Here is a 24,796-nt window from a genome sequence, read left to right as displayed (position 1 = left end):
TGATTTAATTTTTTAGTGCTCCACCTAGAGAGGGAGCTTACATAAATGGTTTGTTTATGGAAGGAGCCCGGTGGGATACTCAAATGGGAACAATTGCCACAGCTTTTATGAAAGAACTTTTTCCAGCAGTGCCAGTGATATTTATAAAGGCTGTCACACAAGACAAACAGGATACGAAAAATATCTACGAATGTCCTGTCTATAAGATACGGTAAGCTATGTACCAATTGTGTTTAGGTGAAGAAAATGTGATGGATAAACGACTAGCAATCTATTTAAATAAATACATATATCGCTTTATTGGTTATCCTTCAAGAGCATTCGATGATTTTAAGTCTTCAATGTTCAAAGACCATATTGTTATATACTTGATATCTTATAGAATGTGTTCTTTGGCGTTCTATAGGTTTTCTCAATCATAAATTGAATTCAATTCCATTCTTTTCATATCGTTCTTTTCTTTGTGGATGATTTCTGGTGCTTTCTAACGGACGTGCTTCAAAAACTCCAACAATTCTTACATTTTTCACTTCGTTATTTCATCACATTGGACTGGCTCTGTCCTTCGATGGCTACTGAATGTCTTCATAAAACTACCTGCATGCTTCTTGGGTAACCATTTACGCTGCCAAACAAAACTAAATGGAAAAAATTCAATCGGGCTATTTGGCGATGTTGCTGCAAATCTCGATACGTTGGAATCGAACTCATTTCCTCTTGAATGACTCAGAATGCGAGGGCCAACATTTGTGTGGACTTTCAATTTGAAGTCCAAAGAAAAGGCTGCGAAATGGACTCTTGCTGGTGTTTGTCTCCTTCTCCAAACATAAAGAAGAAAAAGACAATGCAAATATATGTTTTCATCCATATATGAAGTTTTTATATTTAGCTGACAGATAATTGAATTCTTATATTATTTTGCTTGTTTAATTATTTCACTAGTTATTAAAAAATTGTATCTTACTACATTAACATCTACAATTTTCGAGGTTTGTACGGCCTTAAATTTATTTCTTATGTCTCAAAACGTACATTCAAATGTTCTTAATACAAATATTATGTGATTTGAAAAATACAGAAAGAGCTATGTTCCAAAATAGAAAAAAAATTGATATCGACCTAAAAAATAAGTTTGAGTTCTGAAATTCACTTTTATCGCTATCAATTTCATTTACTTTCTAACTTAAAACGAAGTAAATTTAAATACGTGTTCTACATTGCGATTTTGTGAGTTGTTTGAGAAGGTTAAAACAGTAGGAGTTTTACTTGAAAGAAATAACCTTACATACTTAATTCTCAAAGAGTTACAGCTTCTAGTTTGTATTTGATGTAACGGACAAGGTATTGATAAAATTATATTTCAACACATTTAATGTCTTCTCTATAACGCTTCCAATAAGACAACTTTCCTTCAAAAACTTAGAAGACACAATTGGAAACTATACTTCCACACCAGAATATTCCTCAACCGATATTTGTTAACTGCTTATTGCTATGAACTAGCAGCTTGCTGTCTTGTGCGTCAAAACAGTCTTAAGGAATTAGATCGGTTTAATAAAACAAAGTTCTAACGCACAATAAACTTCTCTCTTTTTTTTCTCACATTCTATCGCGTGACAAATTGTCATAGGGATTTATGCTCGCTTTTGTAGCCTTTTAGTTCAGAACTTAAACATTAAAACTTAAATGCATTAAATATACATATTTAATAAAAATTGTCGTGAGCTGGACTCTTCCACGTCCATAACTTTATTTTCTACCAATTTATTATTATTGGACATTAAAAAAATTTGGTGACTTCAAATCAGAGTTCAAACGCTCGAGAACTTGATAAAAAAATGAGTTCGGACTCAACCGAGTTCCAATTTTTCAATAAACTGAGTTTAAGAGTTTATAGAACTTTCTAAACGAATTGGTTGTAAAAACATTAACTAACCCAAATATTATGATCCAAAATTTGTAAAATTTTAAAGAGTAATTTTTTTTTTGATTTTGAACAAAAAATAAAAACCATACCAGTTATATTTTCTTCTTAAAGATGGTTAAATACTGTACAAATTTTGCATGCATACAGTCCCTAGCCATATTATTAGACGCACTTTATATTTTATAATAAATCTTAATTTCCTGCCATTATAATTAGGTTTTAGAATATTGTAATGCATTGAAATTATTTTGCATGCTGAAAATAAACTACTTCCTAGAAATAAAGCAATAGATTTAAGTAATTTTTTTTCAATTAATGTTTTCAGTTTTTGTTGTTGTTATTTTTGTAATTTTTTTCAATATTTTGTTGAACCTTCTTTTGCTTTAAAAAGAACGTCAATCCTGCGTGGCATATTGTCAACGCATGATTTGACTGTGTTCTGCATTTGTGGGTGGTGGTTCCAGACGTGAATTACTTTTTAATAAGTGACCGCATCTTTAGCTACTTCCTTCTTCATCAGCTCCAACACGTTTCCAATTGGGTTCATATCGATGCTGTTTCCCGGCCAGTCCAACAGAGAAATGTTTTCTTCCTCCAATAAGTTTTTATGGACCGGGGTGTGTAGCTGGAGCTCTATCTTGCATACAAATGTAACCATACATCCATTCTTGAACATTAAAAATATTGCGAATCATCTAATAATTATAAAAATCTGCAGTGTGTCTAATAATATGGCCAGGGACTGTATGTACAGTTTGTTCGTTACCTGTTACTGTTACTAATTCTTTCTTATCCAGAAATAATGTTAATAACTATTTATGATAAGGCTTTTCAAACCAAGGTTAAGTTAATACAAATACAAAAATTGATGTTTCTATTTGATGTAATTTCATGGAAAGCCCTCTAAAGGTTAGAATCATTTACTATACGTACATTTTTTTATTTTTTTTTTAAATTCAACACCAGATATCCCAACACGATTTCCTATTTATTAAATGATTAGGTGCCCTGATAATTGCAAGGTGGTGTATTTAATTGCAAAAGTATATTTCGTTTGATCGATACAAAAGTGCATATTTGCTGTAAATTTATAACCATGGTCATTTCTTACAAGCCAATCGCATTTAGTGTTCAGTTTATAAAGGTGCTAATCGGTTTAAGGAAAAATACCTCAATAGTCAGCTCTGGCAAATGAGAGTTATACAACCGTTAAAATAATAGAAAACGACTTTGTATGGACTAATTTGAATACATACATTTTATTAAGAATGGCTGACGATGGACAAATGAGTTCAGACGGAATTGGAGGTTCGGAAAATAAGATTGAGGATGCTCGTCTGGATAAGATAACTTCATTCACATTAACGACAATGGGACTTAATCTAGAAAAGTGGCAGACAATGATAGGAAAGGCAAGTTTTAAGGTAAGTTGTTTTAGTTCTGTTGCAAGGCAAATGCCATTTTTAGAGTTGTTTTTAATTTTTTATTTATTTGTTGTGGATAACTCTAGTAATTGTCTATGTTTGAAAACCGTGTATCTTAAGATTACGTGTACTTATATACAGATAAATACGTACAAGTGGATATATGTATGTATGTATCTTTCAATGAATATACAATGAAAATAGCTTTTTTGTAACTCTCATTTAATAGCAGTAAAATCATAGCTTCCTGGTTTAAACGATTGTTTAAGTTTTCTCTTTCCAGTTCGTTGTCTTTGATTGGCTTAATAACGCAAATAGTAGAGTTTTGCTTTTTACAATAAACCCAGCCGGATTTTTGGTTCCAATGAATTCGCTAAGCGACATCAGACGGGCAAGTTTTTTACTAAACTCTGGTGCCGAAATGTTCAGAGAGACAGCTGTAAGCATTGCCATTACTGGATCTTCAGGAACAGTAGCTTCGACCATGAATGCAACTAACAACATCACTTATCCATTGCCCGGAAGTAGTTTTTCTGCTTTGGATGGTGTACCACGCGGTAAAGCGGTATTTTTTTTAAAAAGGGCGTCACTGGTCGTAACAGTGCATAACTTCCATAATGATATTTTATTTGGTGATTTACCTATGCATAGTAAGGTGGAAACTTTGGCTGTATTGCTGGAACAAATTTACATTCCATTACTTAGCAATTCTCTTAATAAGAAACTATGGCCTGAGACAGTATTCCAGGATCTCAATGATCAAACGAAGGGCATCTTGAACAAAGTACAAGAGGTCAGTAATTTTTTTTGACTGTATTAGCTTTCGGTTGCATCAATTTCCTTTATTACTTTTTGAATCTTTTCTTTTGTTTTTTTTTAGATAAAGGGGAAAACAAACAATAAAACGATTCTTTCGCTTCTGCTTCCATCATTTTTAATCTTAGAGTTAAGAGACGGGATTGAAAATGGGTATGTTTTTTTTTTGAGTATGATTATTTTTTAATTGGATCAGTAACAATTTGATCTCTAAATTCTACCGAAACAAACGTTCCTCAAAAATCAAGGCTATTTTTGACTGTGTCAACATCAGCAACTAGCAACATTAGTTTTTTTCAACCGATGTTTGGAAACTTCTAGCTGCAATGCACATTAACACAATCCATAGAAAAACCGATAATAATTTATAGTTAAAGATCAGAAATTATACAAAATGTCAGCTTAATTTTCTACCGAATGATATGATTTACATATTATGTACATAATATGTCAGCTGCTTAAATTTATCGAAAAGTATGCAAAGTTTTAGAATCGATGGAATGATAGAACTCTGAACACAATTTTACTCAATTTTCAGTTTAGATTTCAATTTCATTTCACACGATTTTGGGAACCCAGCTATGTATTCTGAGCAAAAGTTACACTTTACAACAATTGGCTTATTTAAAAACATAATGAAAATTTCATATCTATTCAAAAGCTTTGGATCTCGAAAATTGTAGTAAGAAGATAGAGATTCCGCCACGTGTAATTTGTGAGTGGCATATTATAGTTTTTATAGTTTCTCCCAAACTTATTTTACCTCTGTTTTTTTTTTTAGAAAATATGTACCCATTGCATCTATTTCTTTAAATTCTTTCTCCAATTTTAAGATTTTGTATATAAATATGTGCAAAAGGTTCACGAAACACAGTACTTTTATAGAATTTGACTGAAAATGGTAGTATTAATAGACTCCTGGAAATTTCGTCACAAGAATATACGCCGAAAAAAACGATATTATTCTTCTCATTAAACACTGTTTTATTCTTATAGGAAAAAAGATCAAATTTCTTCCGTTTTTTTTCCATATATATTCTTGTAGCATTCTTTGCATTTACAGAGCGAAATGCATTATTTTTGGGAAAAGCTACGTTTTAACACAACAATCTAAAAAACTGTTTTAATCTTGGAATTATTTCTTATGTAGAGAGTCGTCCATTAGATAGTAAGACTAAAACTAATAACTTTAAAAATAAAAATGTTAGGAAAGATAAACATATTAAGCTGTTAAAATTTTGTCGGTCTCCTCAGTGGTGCCCAAAAACTTTTCTTTATGTTAAGTGTGAGACCCCTCCTCATATAAAGTCTTGATCCGCCCTTGGTTGTACCCTCTATTTAAATCTAAGGAGAATAAAATTGTGGACATTTATGTTGACTATAACGAAACCAGCCCTAGAATTAAGATACAAACAACTTACTTAAGGTAGCGCTACTGTCCCGGGCGAAACTGGGCCTCAACCAACTCGGTCCCTAGGTAGCTGTCTCCAGTTTCGCACGCCAAGTTGATTGACGCTTGTTTCCCCTTGAATGCATATGTCTACTATTTGAACATCAAAGACACAAATGAACAAGAATTATAGTTATGGAAAACTGTAGATAAGCTTTTTAAGTAAGTCCCAAACGATTTCGAAAAAACATACCTCTGCGAGCAAACCTTTTTAGCTAAAATCGCAACAATTTAATTTAATTTACTTATACGTAAATATATAATAAACAATTAAAATTATTTTTCAGCGAGACATCTGCATTTCATGAGCAATTTCAAAACACATTCGAAGAAATGATTATAAAATGGACAACACAAATTAATGAAATCCTGAGTGTTAAATCCGATGGCATTAATAATAACGATAATTTACTTCCTTCCAACGAAGTATCCTTTTGGAATAACAGAAAATTACATTTGCAAGATATTTATGAGCAAATGAAGTCCCCAGCCATCATAGCTGTTGTCCAAACCCTCGAGCGCTTCGGGTCAATAGTTTATTCAGAATCCTTTCATAAAATATTCAAAGATCTAATAATAGCACTCAACGAGGCCCAAGATATAACTTTATGGCTCAGTCCGATTATGCGACAGACCACAGCCTTCAGTGCGGTCAATTTTATTAATTCCATGGATCTGGTAGAGCCGTTGGTCCACACAATTCATTTAATTTGGACAAATTCTCGTTACTATTGTACATTAAAAAGGATGACTGTCCTTTTGAAATCAATATGTAATATGTTGGTGTACAGGGCTAGTGAGGATTTGGAGTTTGCAATTTTGTTGCAGAGCGAAGCTGAGGCTGATGAAGGGCTTTCAAAAATAACTTACACCGTCAACATACTGGAATATTTTAAGTAGATAAATATATGTTTTTAAATTAAAGTTTTTATTCAGCTAGTAATTTTCCTCTTTTTTAGGATGAAAATGTGCGCGTATAAAAACCAATACTCATGCAGAGGTTCGGGAAACTTCCATAACTCATCGGATCTGTGGAAGTTTTCAGCCGATGAAGTTTTCGTTCGATTGGATGGATTTCTCAATCAACTTTCAGAATTAAGAAACATATTTCAGTTGGCAGCATGCTTCCAATGCCTGGAAAAATTAGAAATTGGTGGGATGCATGGCAAATACTTCAAAGAGCAACTCTTGAGAGTGAGCAGGAATTTGTGTTTTTTTGCTGCTGTTTAACTTAATTCTGTGTGATCTAGGTTCATTATGATTTTAAAGACGTTTTGTCTGATTGGTCGCAAAAACAAATTAACCTGAACAAAACAAATCCCAAGCATAAGAAAAATACCATGAAACAAGATGCCTTTTTCTACAAAACTGACATTTTAGAAAAACGTTTGGCAACAATTTTAATAAGAGCTTTTTCAAATTGCTGCAATATTGAACAAATCACAAAGGTGCATTTGGTTATTTCCATTTTATGATACACTTACATAAAGCAATGAATTTTATAGTTGGTTATAATGTTTAGGGACTTTCTTCAAAGGAAGGTTATTAGAAATGAGCTTTGTAAGATTTATTCTGGAATTTTGAAAATTTTGAAGGAAGAGTTGGAAAATTTGACATTGAATGCAAATGAAGTTCAAATACCACAAAAACTCAATTTATCTTCGTTATCAGCTGTTTTAGTGTGGGTTCGACAAATTGAAAAACGGACTGAGTTACTGTGCAATGATGTTTTTGAAAACGCTAGGTATGGGCAGAATAACTATCCTGTTTACGTTCTTTATCAACAAAAATTCTATTTAAAAGGTTTCTTTCTACCAATAATGAGTATACACAAATAAAGGTAGATCGGGACTCTTTGTTGAACAAATTGAAAGGTATTTATTCGAAAGCATTACATGACTGGCTAGAGTCCATAGATGATAAAATTGAATGCTCATTGAATGAGCCAATCTTTCGATGGATAATTAAGGATGACATCCCAGTTTACACTTTAACACCCGGCCAAACGTCTCGACGACTATTAGCAAACCTTCCATCTGATATTTTTATAGCACTCAAAAACGTGAAGTTCTTAAAAAGCATTGATGTAAATGATAGTTTTCTGACTTCAAAAAGCCTTGGACTTTATAGTTTGCGTAGTGATGTGTGGAAAAGAAGCATTAAATTAATGCGAATTGAAGACTTCTACAACCAGATAATTAATTCTACCAGGTCCTGTGAGTTAAGTCTTATTTTTGATGAACTAGTTGACGTTAACGATCTCATTGAGCTGTCTTGTGTTTCTGTAAATTGGAAGTCGTATGGTAAGATTAATAGCTATTGGAACAAATAAACCAAATTAAATCAAATTTTTAATTTCTTTAATAAAGATTATGAACTTGTGAATAACATTTTTATAAAAATGTCGTCACTACACAAAAGATTTTTTCTTACTCAACATAATTTAGAACAATTATTAAAAGTTATAAGCAACTGCTGTACTGAACCTCTTTATCAACGGTCTTCATTTGGAAAAAGCACGTTGAGTTCACAACTACAAAAGGATCGATTTCAATCTCGTAAAAAACGTTGTGATGAAAGTAAATTAATTGTGAATGGCCTCATTGAAGAAAACTTTAGCCTTTTCAGTAATTCTTCAAAGGAATATCTCAAGAGTGAGGTAAGATTTAAACCAAAGAAAATAAAGACTTTATTGACATCAAAAAATTTAAGCAGCCCTTTAAATGTATGTAGTTGTACACTTATAAGTTTAACATCTTCTTTTTAAGATTTATGGGGCTTAAGTACGTCAAAATGCAAATTTTCTATATATTTATAAATTGTCTACATATATTAATAAAATCTATGTTTCCTTATTTAGTTTGTCATTTTAAATGTACGTGTATATGTAAGTGTTCAGTGAAGAACTAGTTTAATTTTTACTTAACAAACTAGTATGCCTACTGCCTATGCGAATTTCCTACACACAAAATAAAAAATCATACATACAAGTTTAAATAGTTTATTTTTCTTAATTTTGAGATTTAATTCTAAGATCTCGAAGTTTGTATTAAAACTAATAGGTATTAATTCCGAAAAGAGGCTGGGATGCGACCCAACACTGATAACTTCCCATCCCGTCTGTCGATTTGTATTGCTTAAAATCGGTATAACAACATTCATTTGAAATCGATATCTCTCCTGGTTCTTGAGCTATGAACGACGAAACAAACTTTTTGAACATACGTATACGTACGGATGTACGGAAACGTCGATAAATGTCAAAATTTTTAATTCGACAATTCGGACCTATTAAAATAACTTGTTATGGGAAGTTAAAAAAAAGCTCACACGTTAGAAGCTCATATTTAGGTTCAATTTTGAGTTGTCAATTGAGTTGACCTAAAATGGTGATTTTTTACTTGCGACAAATAGGAACTATATAGCAAGTTTTGCATTCGTGCAAAATTTCGAACACGAGAAGTCGAAAAAATTGGCTCCCGCGATTCTGTTCATTCTGTTTTGTCTGTCTTTCCATGCTCCTACAGCCTAAACCATTGGGTCGATTAAGTTCAAACTTGGAAATTAAGGTTTTAAGCAGGTTCGCGTTAGGAGCTTTTTTTCATTTTTTTTTAAGATCACAACTAACAGTGGCCCCCATACAATTTTTTTGGTCAAAAATTTGAATTTACTCAAAAACAAACCGATAGATTTTTTTTAATTCTCTCTAAAATTTTATTAACTTGGCTTCTTTTAATAAGAAAATCATATTTTTATATTGCTCAGGAAAGGTTCCATTCGTAGAACCGATATTTTGTTTCTTAATTTTCCCAGCGACTTATCAACCATTAATTTTTTTTGAATAAGCTCTTATATTGCCTCAACAAAATTAGATTATCAAAAGTGTAATTTTTTATTTTTTGGGTTTTTAAAAAATATTGAGTTTTTTTTCAAAATTCTATATCTCAAAAACGGGTCAAAATTATTTTACGAAATTCAAATGTATAAATCGTATATTTACAATCACTAAACAACCGCATACGAAAAATATTTTTAGAACAAAAGTGAAAAATGTTATATATAAAAAATTAATTTAAAAAAAAAAACGCTCTATAGATTTTCAATAAAAAAAATTGAAAAATCAAGGATTTTTCGATTTAGAAAATGGCATATTTTTGAAGGCAAACTTATTTTTCATGTAAAATTTTGAATCTTAAAATAGTTTTTTTTTTATTATTTTAAGCGTGCATGAGACCGAAAGAGCGCATTATTTTGACAAAATTGTAATTAAATTCCTATCTTATATCCAAATAATGCATTTTGTACATATTTATGTATTTTTATGTATCGGATTAACGAATATGATATATTTAACCAACAATTTATTTTAAAGTGTCTATCAAGAAGTATTATCTTAGTGCCTTTGTATATATGATTTTAAAATATTATTCTCTACGAATAAACTTGTTTCACACATATTTTACTTCAAATCAAATGGGGTGGCGCAACAGTCCGTTGTGAACCAGGGCCTAGTGACTTACAACTCTCAACCATTCCTGTGTGCGAGTACTGTTGTCAGGAATGGAAGGGACCTACAATTTAAGGCCGAATCCGAACGGCTAATTTGAGAAAGCACTTTTTCATGACAAGAATTACTCTTGAAGGAATCGTCACTTCCTCGCAAGAGGCAGTACCCGCGAAAATTAATTTTTTTTTTAAATTAAGGTGGCACAGGCAGGGATTGAACCCAAGACCCCTTGCACGACAGTCCAACGCACTTTTTTTTTTTTTTTTTTACAATTCATTTTTATTTAATTCAATCTTAAACCTATCTTAAAGCTAGACAAAAATTCATAAAACTAGCCTAAATTATCCAAAACTTACAACTAACTTAATGGTCCCATACGGACACTCTAAGCTAAACTATAACACTAATTACTAATGCCTTTCGGCCTTAAGATATATTTTACTTCAATTTAAATTTTATTTGTTTTGTTTTCATTAGAAAATTTTGAAAAAAACTAATATCAATAACCTTTTTTATTTTTACTTACAAACTACTTAAAATAAGGTCCTTAAATAAAACTTAAAACTAACTTAAACTACCTATTCTACCTATAAACTACTTAAAACTAGAACAACCACAGCAGCAAATCTAACGTGTTTTGTTTTTATATTTTACTGTCTTTTTTGTATGTTTTTTTTTTTTATTCCATGTTTTTTTTTTTTTCTTTGTTTTTTTTTGTTTTTAATTTTTTTTTGTTTTTTTTTTTATTTTTATTTTTTAATTTTTTTTTATTTTTTTTTTTTTTTTGTGCCACCATGCCTATTCTACTTAAAACTAAACCCTAAAACTATAAAACAAGTATGTAAGCCGGCCAAGGCTTAAAGCCCCATCCCGACTACCCAATATCAAGTGCCGATTGAAGCCACCAAAACTGGTTCTCCTGCTTCACCCTATCCGTTCGGTCCCGTTCGGACACAGCCCTACTGAACCGAAGGAGCTCTGCTCCGCCTTGTGCCATGACGTCCCGATTGTACAGGAGTCGCCTATCCACGGTTCTTCGTCTGACGTGGTAGATTAACGGAACTGCCAATCTATCCTGTATCAGACCGCATCTATCTAAAAAGAGGAATGCCTCTGGGGGAATGAAGCCGCTCAAGCGTGCACTCTCAAAATACTCGTCGTTCGGATAGAACGCCCCGAAAATTAAATTGTTGGTCGCAGACATAGCTCTTGCAATGTGACCTCGAACGAGTTTTATCACGAAATTGTCAATTCTGTTGATTCGAGCCCCGTTGTATAGGACCTCGTTTGAATAATAATGCACATAAGAAGATTCGGCTGTTCGATATAAGCCGGTACAGCGTCGTAAACACTGCCGCTCGAACACCCGAAACTTCTCCATCTGGGAAGGAGCAACGTTGAACCACACAGGACAACCATACACGATCATTGGCCGTATGAGGGCCATGTAGCAAATTACCTTCACTCTGGGGTCAAGCCGACTGCTAAAAAACAGCCGTTTCGTCAGAGCGAAGGCTCCTCTGGCCCTGGTCAGAGCAGCATTTATATGTCTGTCGAAATATAAATACTGATCTAACCAGATACCGAGGTACTTCACTACACTTTTGCTCGCCAATGGCTGCCCGTGAAGATCAACGATGACCATCTTGCGCCAATTCTTACACGTATCCCTCGTGGCCCTAGCCAACGGAGTCCGGAACAGAATTGTCTCTGACTTCTGGACATTTATTTTCAGTTTCCAGTCGTCGCAATATCGCTGAATCTTGTCGAAATCACGCTGCAAGAGAATTCTAATAACCTCAACCTTTCGGGCCGTTCTGTACGCAATTAGATCGTCGGCGTACGCAATTGCCTTTGTAAGACTACCTATCAGATCGCTGGTGTAAATGTTGAAGAGAATCGGCGAATTCACCGCTCCCTGTTGAAGACCATTTTTAATTGAGAATGTTGTGGTAGAAGTTACATTGCCACTTTTGACAACAAACTTTCTACCGTTAAGCATATCATAAAGTATATACAACAATGGCTTGCTAATGCCAAACCTGCTCAATTTTAAGTAAAGACCCTCTAACCATACGGTGTCAAAGGCCTTTTCCAAATCAACCAGGACAGCACCTGTGCATTGTTGTTTTGATTTATTCCATTGGATATCAGAAACGAGTTTAGACGCAGCATGAATTGTGTCATGACCCGCCTTGAACCCGAACTGTTTATCCGGAATTATTTTGTTGTCCGCAGCCCACTTAGTCAAAGCCCTATTAATGATTTTTTCGAAAACTTTGCTGATGCTCGGAAGAAGACTTATCGACCGAAGATTTGACGGGTTGGAGTTGTCCTTTCCCTTTTTCGGGAGAGGATGAACCACAGCGGTCTTCCAATGCACTGGATAATATGCATTATTCAGTGCATTATTGAAGAGTGTGGTGTAAATGTCGATTGCTTCCGTCGGTAAATGTCTTAGTACAACGTTGGATATACCATCGACACCCGCTGACTTTTTATTTTTTATTGAATTGAAGATGAGTTGAAGCTCAACCTTCGTCACTAACAAGGGACTTGGTCCCGTTTGCTCGGCGATTATGGCATTTGCCAAGGAATCGTCATTGAACCGCATGAAACCGCGGTTCTCAGATCGCCAATGTGTGATATCATTACGGAGGTAAAAGTGATTAAGTAGGGCTCTGTTTTCCAGGTCGTGGTTGGGGCGAATGCTAACATTCACCTTGTACACTTGCTGGAAAGCAGCTCCCACCGCCTCCACTTTTTCCTTCGGATCTTCAATTATGTAAAAGTCATCGTCAAAGATGGCTTCCTCTGGATCTATTTGCGCTGTCCTGAGTACGTCTCTGTTCTCTTCAGTTCTTTGTAGTTTAAGACACGGAAGGTCATTATCGTTTTTTTTCCTGAATATCTTGTTGATTTTGGGGAACATACTAGGGTCACTCGAATTAACTGACCGGATCTTGCGGTCCCAGTACTTGTTAATTGATAGCCTGTAGTTCTCCTTAATCAACAGATTGACATTTTTTATTGACGATTTCAGTGTCCTAACCTCCAAGTCGCGTGGGTCTGTAAGTCGTCTATGCAAGTTTTTGAGTCTTGTTAGTAAGCCACTCTTGTGCCTACGTAGTGCATCAATTGTCGCGTTTCTGTAAGCGTCCATTTGTTCCCGTTCTTTGTACTTTGGGATTGTCCGTTCCATCGTACGTTTTATTGTTTCGTCCATCTGTTGTAGGTGTTGGTCAATTTCTGTATTTGTCAGGTTTCTGTTGTTTGGTGGGGCTATGTCACTCGAACGAAGTTCTCTCGCTAAGGCGTTGGTGAAACGAGGCCAACGCATCTTACTGTAATTGTAAGAGTGCGTTGCAACGTATTCCTCCAACTCCACGCGTTCGTTCGGAATCTGCATTACAGCAGCCAGTCCGCAGTGATCACTGTCGTACTCGACTGTCTGTAAGCAGTTTCGAGGGTGATTACCCACTTTGTCTGTTACTGTCAGTCTAGTGTCGTACAGCAAAAGATCCAGAAAGGAGCCGCTTCTTGGATACGATGGCTTTTCGGTAGCCAGCAGGTCGACGCCATATTCAACGCTGTTAAGATTCATCAAATTAAAAAGATGATTACCTCTGGGATTATTATGTTGATTTCCCCAATCAGTCCAACAGTCCAACGCACTAACCATCATGCCACGGCTAAACTTGTTTCACACATATTTTACTTGCATTTGCTTATATAAAAGAATAAATACTTACTACAAGTTTAAGAAACGGCCCAGAACGAGTATATATATTTTCTATTCTATTCTACCTACCAATAAAATTCCTTCATTATCATCATAAACATGTCTTTATCTTTATCTACCTATCTGCATAAAGCTGAGCACACCAATCAAATATCTTTATTCGTTTTAGACACCTGCCTAACTACACAACCAATAGGCGATCGCTTTACAATTTAAACATACATGTTCTGCCTCTTTCTTATCTTCAGATAATTTACTTTTCATCCTGGTTCTTCTTATATTAAATTAAAATAAAGCTTTCCAAAGGAAAATGCTTTGAACGAACAACTTGAATACACAAACAATTGTTATCGTTAAGTACATAGTATGCTTACAAGTATTTTTCATTGAATGAATTGTGTCTTGGGATGAATAGCGCGGTTTTTTTTGACAAGTCAAATGACATTTATATCTTTGAAGACAAAACATATTGAACACGTATATTTTTTAATCTTATATAGGTACTTTAAACAGACTCTTTGCATACGGGAGCAAGTTCGTGCGATCCATTCGTGCATATTATTTTTATTAAGTTTTGTTAAAAAAAATGTTTGAGTTTTATGCCCCTATTTGTTAATGACTTTAAATCATGTTATAAAGATACAACAAAATTTTAATGCTAAAAAAAATGATTCCTAAAATTAACAAATCAAATCAGTAAATTTATATTTCCTAATGGCTTCATTTCACTTTTAAAATAAAATTTGTTTTCTGTTTGTAAATACGAAAAACATAAACCTTAGTCTACACTTGTGCGAGGAATGGTCCTGGTATTAAAAAAATTGAGATGTTGTTTCAAAATTTCTTTAAAAATTTTGTTTTATTTTAAAAAGCATTTTGTCCATAATATACACAGCCTGAAAGTTATTTAAAAAGGGATATATCTAATTTCCATGCATATTTATTAAAAACTACATTATTTCGTGTATAATTTTGGTGTTTGCTTTATTCTGAAATTTAAACTTAATTACTTACTTAAGCTACAGTGTCCAGTGTGAACAAGAGCCTCACCCAACAAACTTCTCCATCTAGCTCGATCCCTATCTAGATGTCTCCAGTTTCGAGCTCCAGGTTGGGTGAGGTCACTTTAATTTTTTTGCGCGTCACCTGATTCAAGTTCTTCGTATATTGTGATGTCCTATGGTTGTAGATTTGAACATTTTGCGGTCCGGAGCATTGGTTTCCATGCGGTCTACGTGAACCAGCCATCTTAGTTGTTAGCCCTTCTGGCTAATTCTAAGTCGCCCGTACAACTCGTCGTCCAATCTTCTTCTCCACTCCCTTTCTATGCATACGGGATCGTAGATCGCATAAAGAACTTTTCTCTAAAAACGACCCTATTATCCGCTTTGATCATAGTCCATGCTTCTGCACCGTATAACAGGACTGTTCGAGATTTATTTGCGTTCATAATCTCAATTGGCTTTCCAAATCAATCAGTATCAGCAAAAACTGACATTCTAAGTTCAACAAAAAGTTAAACACACAATTCCTTTGTTTGTTGATAATCAGTATAGGATAGCTATATAGCCATAACTTCCAAACAGCATAAAACTACACTTTTCTAATTGATAAATATTTCAGAAATGATCTACAAAAATAGACAACATTTCTGACTTTTGATCGAATTTATCTAAACATATTTCAATTTCCGATTTTTCAATAACAAAGCATATATTTTCAGAATTCTATCTTACTTTAGAATCGAACTACTGAGTTAGACTCCTGCCTGGTATAACTTACATTTCTAACTTCAGCTCCAAAATATTGTCTGGCATTAAAAAAAAAAAAAATGTCTAGCTTGTTTTTCCTTATTTTTTTTAGCATTCAAATTTCCAAACGAATTTCGATAATTATCTACGATTTATAAATAATTTGATTAAAGACCAAATTTATAATTCGATTGAACTAAGGTAAGCCAAAAAAGAGACACATATTAAAAATTATTGTAACAATTATTAATTTAAACGATTGCAGTTTACAAAATTTGATAGCAGAAATGACCTATGATGACATTAAAATAGAAAAAAATCCAATTTTTGAAGTCAAATTGGAACTAATTGATACCAGTGTTGTATTCAATCCTCCTCTTGATACAACTTCCGGCGAAAGTGTAATACTCACCATAAAAAGTTTAATAAACAATATTTTTGATGCAGCCTCTAGTGTCCCTACAGTATTAGAAGAGAATGGTAATACAAATTTTAGTACTTATATACAATAATGATATTTATACGGTTTGAGGTTACAGTTGATTATACTGAAAAATTTGAACAATACGTATGTGATATCATCAATAAAACGTCAATAACCATCGTAGAAGCCAAACATTTTGCTGAACAATTTAACAAAATGGAATTTCTGTGGACTAAATCAATGACTGATGTCTTAACCAATATCAAATTAGAAAGCTGTGGCAATTCTCCTTCTCTAAATGGCTATGCAATTCTTGAAGCTTTTAAAAAAGAGGTGAGCGAGGAAAACCTAATTAATGTAATCTATTAGATTCAAAACATTTTATTGAAGGGCTTTACAACAATTGTTGTTAACTATTTTAAAGAAAGCATTTTTTTTAAAGCGAAATCAGTTCTACATTGTACCTATAGAATATTTAAATAAATATATAAAGAAATAAATTCACATTAAAGTGAGAATGTGTGGGTAAATTAGAATTAAAACTTATTTATCTTATAAATCTAAAATTTTTTCCCCAATTTCACTTTCTTCAGCTAATGTCATTTTTATTCAATTTGTTTAGATTGACCATTACAATGACATATATGAGGATATCGAACGTTTTGAAAGATGTTATGTAATCAACGGTTGGCTGGCAATCGACGTCAATCCGCTTAAACATGCTCTGCTTAATCACGCTTGCAAATGGGCTAATTCATTCAAACAATGGTTGCTTCAATATGTGCTGGACACGCTAGAGGTAGGAAAATGTTGCTTGCAATGTAAACAGGGTTGAACTAGGTGTAGATTGGATTGTGAAATATTCGGTTATTGATTGTTTGTATTGACACTTTTTCGCTAATTGCATCGGCATCATTTTGTTTGCAAAAATCGTATTGTACAATGTCAAACAAACATAAATAAACAATTTTCCAGTAGAATAAAATAATCTATTTCACGCATTTATTGATATAATTCCAATTTAAATAGTGTATTCCAATGCTTTTCAGTAAGTTAGATTTTAATTCTTTGCAACCACAGCAGCTGGAGAATTTTATTGCTTCCGGTATAAAAACATTATCACTCCCCATCAAATTGAAGGACTTCCGATTTTTATTAGAGACATTGTCAATAGGATTCGAGATCAAGGAGCGGGAATGCTTGGCTAATAACATTTTTAAGCCACTTAAGGAAATTATAACTCTGCTCAAGTCAAACAACATGGATTTCGATCCCGGTTTGCTTAAAGACATTGACCATTTGCCAATTAAATGGAAGACGCTCAAAGACACTGCCGACTCCAAAATTGATGCTCTAGCGGAGGTTAGAGAGTACCAAAAGAATGCTATTCGAAGTGTTGTGGAAATTTTTAACAGTCATGCAAACAACTTTTTTGAGTCATTCCTGATGATAGAGGTAAATATTGGGTTGTTTATGGAATAAACTCTTTATTCATGAGAAAAACTGACGCTTTTATTTCAGTTTTTTTCCGTTCCATGTGATAGAGTGTACTTAATCTGTGACGCTGTGAACAGACGTTTGGGCGAATTTAAAAGGTCGTTTAAGCGGATTTTGCATTGTGCAAGACTTTTAGAAATAACAACTTCTGATGACTCAAAACTTGTTCTATGTGAGGCTGAATTAAAAAGGGTCAAAGTACATAAGTTCATTCAACGTATATGTTGCTCACTCAGAGTTTTATAGATGGATACAAAAACTTAAATCGTGTATCCATGAAAAAAATCATGTTGGCATTGATTCTGTAATGCATTTTTTAAAATTATTTGATCGGAGAAAAACTTTTCAGTTTCCCAATATCTGAATTCTTACTTTGTGCTTTTATTTTTTTTTAATATCTGCATGTGGTCAGAGTATCGAAGTCAATGCTTCTAAATTTGGCTGATAAGTTTTTAGTTTCAAGACAACATTACTAGAAATCAGAGAATTTTTATTGAAAACCTCTTAAGAAAATATGTTATTCCTTTTATTATTTCCTCTTTTGTTTATTGTAGCATCTCTGGGATTTTGTTTATGTAATTGAGTCTTGTATAATTGATTGGAAATCAACACCGTGGTGCCTTGTCGACACTGATGATGTGGAAAACGAATGTAAGAAATTTACTAGAGAGCTTAGAAACCTTAACAAAAGTGTTCGAACTTGGAAACCGTACGAATATATCGTGTCCTTGTTAAAGGATTTGGTTTCATCTTTACGCGTAATAACTGAACTTCAAAACCCAGCAATAAAGGAGAGACATTGGATGGAATTGATGATTTGTACCAAAGTAAGTTGCTCAATACTGACAATCATGTGTTTCAGTTTTGTTATAACATTTATATACGGCAGATTAAGAACAGAGTAAAATCAATTAATCATTTTCGAAAACTTAAGTTAAGTCAAATTTTTTGACTTCTCTGTCATCGATTTATTTTGTGCTTAAAAAATAGTATTAGTATTATGCGCTTTTCTTAACACATTCCTATGTTTAAATTTTTGTTTTGTTTTAAAATTAAAAATTGTGTGTAGATGTAATTTTATATGGTTAATAATAAAAATAAGGGAAATAATAATACACATCTACATACATCAATCTTATTGCAAGATAAATAAATACACGCATACAAATATTCAACGCATTTTTATCATTCGCAATCTCTCTTGGATCTATAATAAATATGTTCTTATCTAGCAAGATTTATGTACATATGTACTTAAATATTGTCAAATTACTATAAATGTCATCAATTTCTTTTAAAGCTGACAAATTTACATGGAATACAACATTTGGTATGTTTTTTTTTTAAATTAAATATTGGATTAAAAATTATATCATTGAACACAATAAACTTAACTGAACAGTAGTTACGCATATAATTAATTATTAACCTCTAGAGATATACATAAGATAACATATTTTGAGCTGTCTTTTTCCCCCGTTTTAGAGACATGGGCAATTTAAAATTGACTTCAAACAGACAAACAGCACATAACACGTACAGAGTCTTCTACAGCATTTAAAAAAGCTAGAAGTGCATTTTCAAACATTATTTTTAAACAAAGTTGTTTTAGCAAATGCTTTTGAAAAATTAATATTTAATCTTGAAATTTCAAAAAAAAAAATGTAATTCAAAGTATTTTTTTTAAATTGTACGGAATTAAGTATATTTATTTTCAAACTTCGATGCTCTTATTAATTTTCAAGAGAAAAAAAAGAAAGAAAACTGAATGCTAATGTGTGTCTTAGTTTTTGAGAAACTACAAAATACCTTAAGAACTTTTTACAAAGAAAAACAATTCTTCATTAGTATTGCTCTTCAATACAGCATATATTTGAGTCATGATTTATTTAAGAATGGACAATTTGTATTGAAAAATGTAACTTTTAAATGTCCTGACATTAAAAAAACAGAAGAATATTTTCCTTATCCTTTTGTTTAAATTGATCTAATTTAGTAGACCAAATTCAACATTCTAAATGAACAGTTCTTGAAAGTAATGAGGGGAGCGATAGCATTCACCCTACTACTCATGTCCCTCAAAACAATACTAACTATTTCTGTAAGTGAGTTGTAAATGTTCATTCCTCTATGTAAACTTACAGTTGTTAGTTTGAAAATTAAAATGAAAAGTTTAAAGACACCAATATGCAGAACGTGCTCCTTATGTATATTAATGCTAAGATATTTTGACTCATTAATTATCATTAGAACTTTACCCCATTATAATATCCTCAATGAATTTAGAAAGTATTAACAAAATTTTACAGATGAAATTCCATTGCGACAAAACAACGACATTACGAGACTTGCTCTCCTTGGATTTGCATAGATTCGACGAGGAAGTCAAAAGTACAGTTGACAAGGCCATTAAGGAAATAACAGTTACGAAAGCTCTGGAAGAAATCAAAACAACTTGGGACCAGATGAAGTTCAACAGTGAATTACACAAGCCACGGCAACTAGAGTTGCTTCGAGTCTCGGAGGAGTTAATAGAAACTTTGGATGATAATCAAATGCAGCTGCAGAACATATCCACATCAAAAAACATCGACTTTTTGCTTCCGAAACTTAATAACTGGCAAGAGATTCTATCCAATGTGGATTTGGTCCTAACACGTTGGTTCGATGTGCAAAGAAAATGGATTTATTTAGAAAGTATTTTCATTGGCTCTGAAGATATTCGAACGCAATTGCCTGATGACGCAGAACGCTTCGAGGAAATTGACTCTGAATTCATTCATCTTTTAAAGAAGGTCGAATCAGTTAAGCTGGTTGTTCGTGTAGCACAAAATAAACAAATTTACACTATTCTTGGGGAATTGGAACAAAAGTTGAATATTTGCGAGAAATCGCTTTGTGATTACTTAGAAACAAAACGATTGGCATTTCCTAGATTCTATTTCATATCATCAACGGACCTCCTCGATATACTTTCGAATGGAAACTCTCCCAGGGCGGTCTGTCGACATCTAATAAAACTATACGATTCTATTTTGTTCCTTAAGTTCTTGAATGAACAATCAAATACTGCAATTGGTATGCATTCTAAAGAAAATAATGAGTATGTTAATTTCGTTGAAGATGCAGTTGAATGCACTGGGCAAGTTGAATATTGGCTCAGTCAAATCACTAAACAAATGAAGACAACTCTATATTTACTGTTCAAGAAGGCACTCAAGGAAATAACTTGCAGATCTACTGAGAACTGGCTTCTGGATTGGCCTGCTCAAGTTGCGCTTTGTTGCAGTCAGATCGGCTGGACATCAGCAGTCAATAAAGCCTTTGCCTGGATGGAGGAAGGCTATGAGAGCGCTATGAAGGATCTTCAAAAGCATCAAATTGCTCAGCTTAATACTCTCATTAATTTACTTTTGCGTGAACTTAAACCAGGTGATAGACAGAAAATTATGACTATATGTACTATCGATGTGCACAATCGAGATGTAGTCTTGAAAATAATTCAACAGAAAGTTGAAAATGCGTTAGCTTTTCAGTGGCAAAGTCAGCTTCGTCACAGATGGGATGACAGCGTTGACAACTGTTATGCGAATATATGCGATTCTGAATTTCAGTACGATTTTGAATACCTAGGAAATACTTCACGTTTGGTTATAACACCGCTCACAGATAGATGCTATATTACTTTGACACAAGTAAGCTTGAACAATATATTTACTTTGAATTTAATTAGAACTTAAGGTAATATTATTAACCTACACCACAATATTACTATGACTCTTAATCTGAAGTATTTAAGTGCCTTAGGTATATCGTATGAGGGACGACTGGTCATAAATAATGTTTGAAATAAATAAATTTCGATATTAACTTTTGGCAATGCCACAAAAAATAAATTATAGGCGAATAAACATTAAAAATTTGTGTGTTTGATTGATACATGGCTATTTAATTGTCTAGACGATAATGGACTTAATTATTTTTAATAACTCATAAAAGCCTTAATTTACATATTCAACATTATCTTAAACACCAGAAGGATTTTGAAAACAAAAAGTTCCCTACCTCAAACGCTTTTATACTATAGAATTTTAAAGAAATACCGCAAACCTTGCAGTTTTAATCGCTTCCAATTCACGTGTTCATAGAATACAGGTTAAACCATAAGCAATGAAAGAGCTTATTTAGTTTTTAATGCAGTCTTTTCTCTATTTACTATTCCAAAAAGTCTTTGATTGAGCCTTTTTTAATGCATTACCACCAAGCAGTATAAAGTCCAGAGTGTGTGAAGACCTGTTAATGTATGGATTGTAGTGTTGTATTGCCGGATTTTTTTTTTGTAGAAAACTGTATTTTTTGTAAGCTCTACCTTAGTTCGACCACAAGTTACCTTCTATTTTTTAATATTTCTTTTTCGTTCCATATGCCATCAGTCATTGCATCTGGTAATGGGTGGTGCACCCGCCGGCCCAGCTGGAACTGGAAAAACCGAAACCACAAAGGATCTGGGTCGAGCATTGGGAGTGATGGTATACGTTTTCAACTGTTCCGAACAAATGGACTACAAGTCCTGTGGAAATATTTATAAAGGACTGTCACAGACCGGTGCATGGGGATGCTTTGACGAATTTAACCGGATATCAGTGGAAGTTTTATCCGTGGTTGCAGTGCAGGTGAAAAGCATTCAAGAAGCAATAAAGGTACACACTGCAGGGCTACGAATGCAAAGTAATTTTGCAATACCAATTTATGTGATTGTTCACTTATTTTCAGATGAAGAAGACACAATTTGCTTTCATGGGCGAGAATATCTCTCTGGTTAGTACTGTGGGTATTTTCATCACCATGAATCCGGGCTATGCCGGACGTACTGAACTCCCAGAGAACTTAAAGATGTTGTTCCGTCCATGTGCAATGATTGTACCGGATTTCGCACTTATTTGCGAAATAATGCTAGTTGCAGAAGGATTTCAAGAAGCTCGTTTATTGGCGAGGAAATTTATTACTTTATATACTCTGTGTCGAGAACTTTTATCACAGCAAGATCACTACGATTGGGGTTTGAGAGCCATTAAGTCAGTGTTGGTGGTTGCCGGTGGACTCAAACGTGAAGACCACACAAGACCAGAGGATCAAGTGCTGATGAGAGCGTTGCGGGACTTCAATATACCAAAAATTGTTACCCAGGATGTTTCCATATTTATGGGACTAATAGGGGATTTGTTTCCAGCAATTGAAGTACCGCGTAAGCGATTTTTCGATTTTGAAAAGGCAGTTCGAAAAGCAGCACATGAATTAAAGTTACAGCCACAAGAAAGTTTTCTAATGAAAGTGGTACAACTGCAAGAACTGTTAAATGTTAGACATTCCGTGTTTGTTGTTGGTGACGCTGGAACGGGTAAAACCAAAATTTGGCAAACACTGTTGCAAACATATATTGTTCAACAAATGAAGCCACTGTGTAGTGTTCTGAACCCAAAAGCCATGTCTAGTGATGAACTTTTTGGTGTTGTTAATGCTACGACAAGGGAGTGGAAGGACGGTTTATTTTCGTCAATAATGCGAGAACAAACAAACATCAAGGGAGATCAAGTTAATAGCCCTAAATGGATAGTTTTAGATGGTGATATTGACCCAATGTGGATTGAAAGTTTAAATACATTAATGGACGATAACAAGGTCTTAACATTAGCCAGCAATGAAAGAATTGTTTTGTCAAAAGAAATGCGATTACTGTTTGAGGTTGGGCATCTTAAAGCCGCGACACCTGCAACTGTATCAAGGGCAGGAGTACTTTACATAAACCCACAAGACTTGGGATGGTTTCCGTAAGTATTCCTACTAAATTATGAAGTAAATAATTACAATATAATTTAAATGATATACATTGTTGATCTGCATATACATACATACATATATACACCTTTATAAGTTACATATATATTCAGATCGATATAAATTAAAATATCTACAAAAAAAAGCAAAAATTCAATATTTTGCTCTAGTTTTCCGTAAAATAGTCTCCCACTTTTAATGGTTGTCTGTGATCAGCATTTACAACCTTACTGATTGAATACCGATCCCGTATTTATCTTCCCATTTGTAGGTAAATTTTGATCACAAAATTATCCAAATTGATTTTGCATTATATATAGTATGAAGTCTTAAAACGAAAATAATTGTTTTTTGCGACTGTCATTACTAAATTCAAATAAAAGTCTGCATTTTTCGTCTCTTAAGTAATTTTTGTTCCAAAATTAAATAAAAAAAAAACTGTTTGTCCTTCCTTCTGAACTGATGCCGCACATGCCATAAAAATCAGTAAAAGTTGATTGCATTGAATTTATTCAGGTAGATGTCGCTATCGAGTATACCTACAGAAGTGAAGAACATATGCATAATATTCAGTGTTAAAATGAATAATAAATGTCATGTTTTCGTACATACATTTTTAATAAAGTTTAGTTTCTCTTCTCGAGCGAAGCAAAAGGGTTCAGCAATAGGGTTTACACTCTAAGACAAACAACTATTACTAAATACAAAATAAGTTAAACTAAACGAAACAAAAATAAAAGCAAATAAACAAATTCCAAATATACTAGTTTTTTTATTTCAAATAACGCGTTTTTATTAAATTGTATAAGACAATAACTTATATGTTCTATAAATAATTAAATTAATATTCTTGCAGTTATGTGTCATCGTGGTTGGAAACTCGCCCGGATATAGTTGAACGCGGTCTATTAACCCGTTTTTTTGAAAAATACTTTCCCAGTATGGTAAACCGAAGCCAAGAGTTCCGAAAGACAATCCCTATCACCGAAATGGCAATGATCCAAATGACCTGCCACCTATTAGGGAGTCTATTGGATAGCAATCAAAGAATTGAGGCTGAGTTTATGGAAACCACCTTGGAGATTATTTTCGCATTCGCTGCAATTTGGGGATTCGGCTCAGCACTGTGCAAGGATAACATTATAGATTGGCATCGGGAATTCCACAAATGGTGGACGAGTGAATTCAAGGACGTTAAATTCCCATCGCATGGCACCATCTTCGACTACTTCCCCGATAATTTAACTCAAAAGTTTCATCGATGGGACACACAAATTGAGGAAATTAAAGTTCAGCCAGACACTGCCTTGCAGGTTAAGTGAAAAGTGTTTGATATTATTGATATACATTTATGTATCCATTGTGCATATATGTATACATGCACATATATACATATATGTTATGTTTTATGTAAGGGTGTTTC

At 33.4% G+C, this 24,796-nt stretch overlaps 2 protein-coding genes across 4 annotated transcripts in view; both read left to right on the top strand.

The window, feature by feature from the left end:
* The window catches only part of LOC129940787 (dynein beta chain, ciliary), a 32,343-nt gene extending 31,228 nt beyond the window's left edge, over window positions 1–1,115 (top strand). Inside the window, exons 25-26 of the mRNA XM_056049265.1 lie at window positions 17–211; window positions 731–1,115. Of these exons, the coding sequence (XP_055905240.1) occupies window positions 17–211; window positions 731–830 (295 nt within the window). The 3' untranslated portion in view covers window positions 831–1,115. The remainder of the gene's footprint in view (window positions 1–16; window positions 212–730) is intronic.
* A 1,158-nt stretch (window positions 1,116–2,273) lies between these two features.
* Window positions 2,274–24,796, top strand: part of LOC129942510 (dynein beta chain, ciliary) — a 64,053-nt gene continuing 41,530 nt past the window's right edge. For all 3 annotated transcript variants that reach the window (XR_008781049.1, XM_056051492.1, XM_056051491.1), the window contains exons 1-21: window positions 2,274–3,351; window positions 3,635–4,144; window positions 4,232–4,320; window positions 5,905–6,513; window positions 6,577–6,811; window positions 6,868–7,065; window positions 7,123–7,361; window positions 7,421–7,920; window positions 7,987–8,276; window positions 15,730–15,818; window positions 15,883–16,097; window positions 16,157–16,374; window positions 16,664–16,840; window positions 17,122–17,496; window positions 17,563–17,736; window positions 18,093–18,365; window positions 18,839–18,868; window positions 19,848–21,233; window positions 21,972–22,238; window positions 22,312–23,366; window positions 24,230–24,686. Coding sequence is in view for 2 of the 3 variants with exons in the window: in XM_056051492.1 (XP_055907467.1) it covers window positions 3,196–3,351; window positions 3,635–4,144; window positions 4,232–4,320; window positions 5,905–6,513; window positions 6,577–6,811; window positions 6,868–7,065; window positions 7,123–7,361; window positions 7,421–7,920; window positions 7,987–8,276; window positions 15,730–15,818; window positions 15,883–16,097; window positions 16,157–16,374; window positions 16,664–16,840; window positions 17,122–17,496; window positions 17,563–17,736; window positions 18,093–18,365; window positions 18,839–18,868; window positions 19,848–21,233; window positions 21,972–22,238; window positions 22,312–23,366; window positions 24,230–24,686 (7,542 nt within the window). In the remaining variant the exon portion in view is untranslated. The remainder of the gene's footprint in view (window positions 3,352–3,634; window positions 4,145–4,231; window positions 4,321–5,904; window positions 6,514–6,576; window positions 6,812–6,867; window positions 7,066–7,122; window positions 7,362–7,420; window positions 7,921–7,986; window positions 8,277–15,729; window positions 15,819–15,882; window positions 16,098–16,156; window positions 16,375–16,663; window positions 16,841–17,121; window positions 17,497–17,562; window positions 17,737–18,092; window positions 18,366–18,838; window positions 18,869–19,847; window positions 21,234–21,971; window positions 22,239–22,311; window positions 23,367–24,229; window positions 24,687–24,796) is intronic.

This window comes from Eupeodes corollae, chromosome 1 (assembly GCF_945859685.1).
Source record: "Eupeodes corollae chromosome 1, idEupCoro1.1, whole genome shotgun sequence".
Lineage (NCBI taxonomy): Eukaryota > Metazoa > Arthropoda > Insecta > Diptera > Syrphidae > Eupeodes > Eupeodes corollae.
This window is presented reverse-complemented; position numbering and strand designations above follow the sequence as displayed.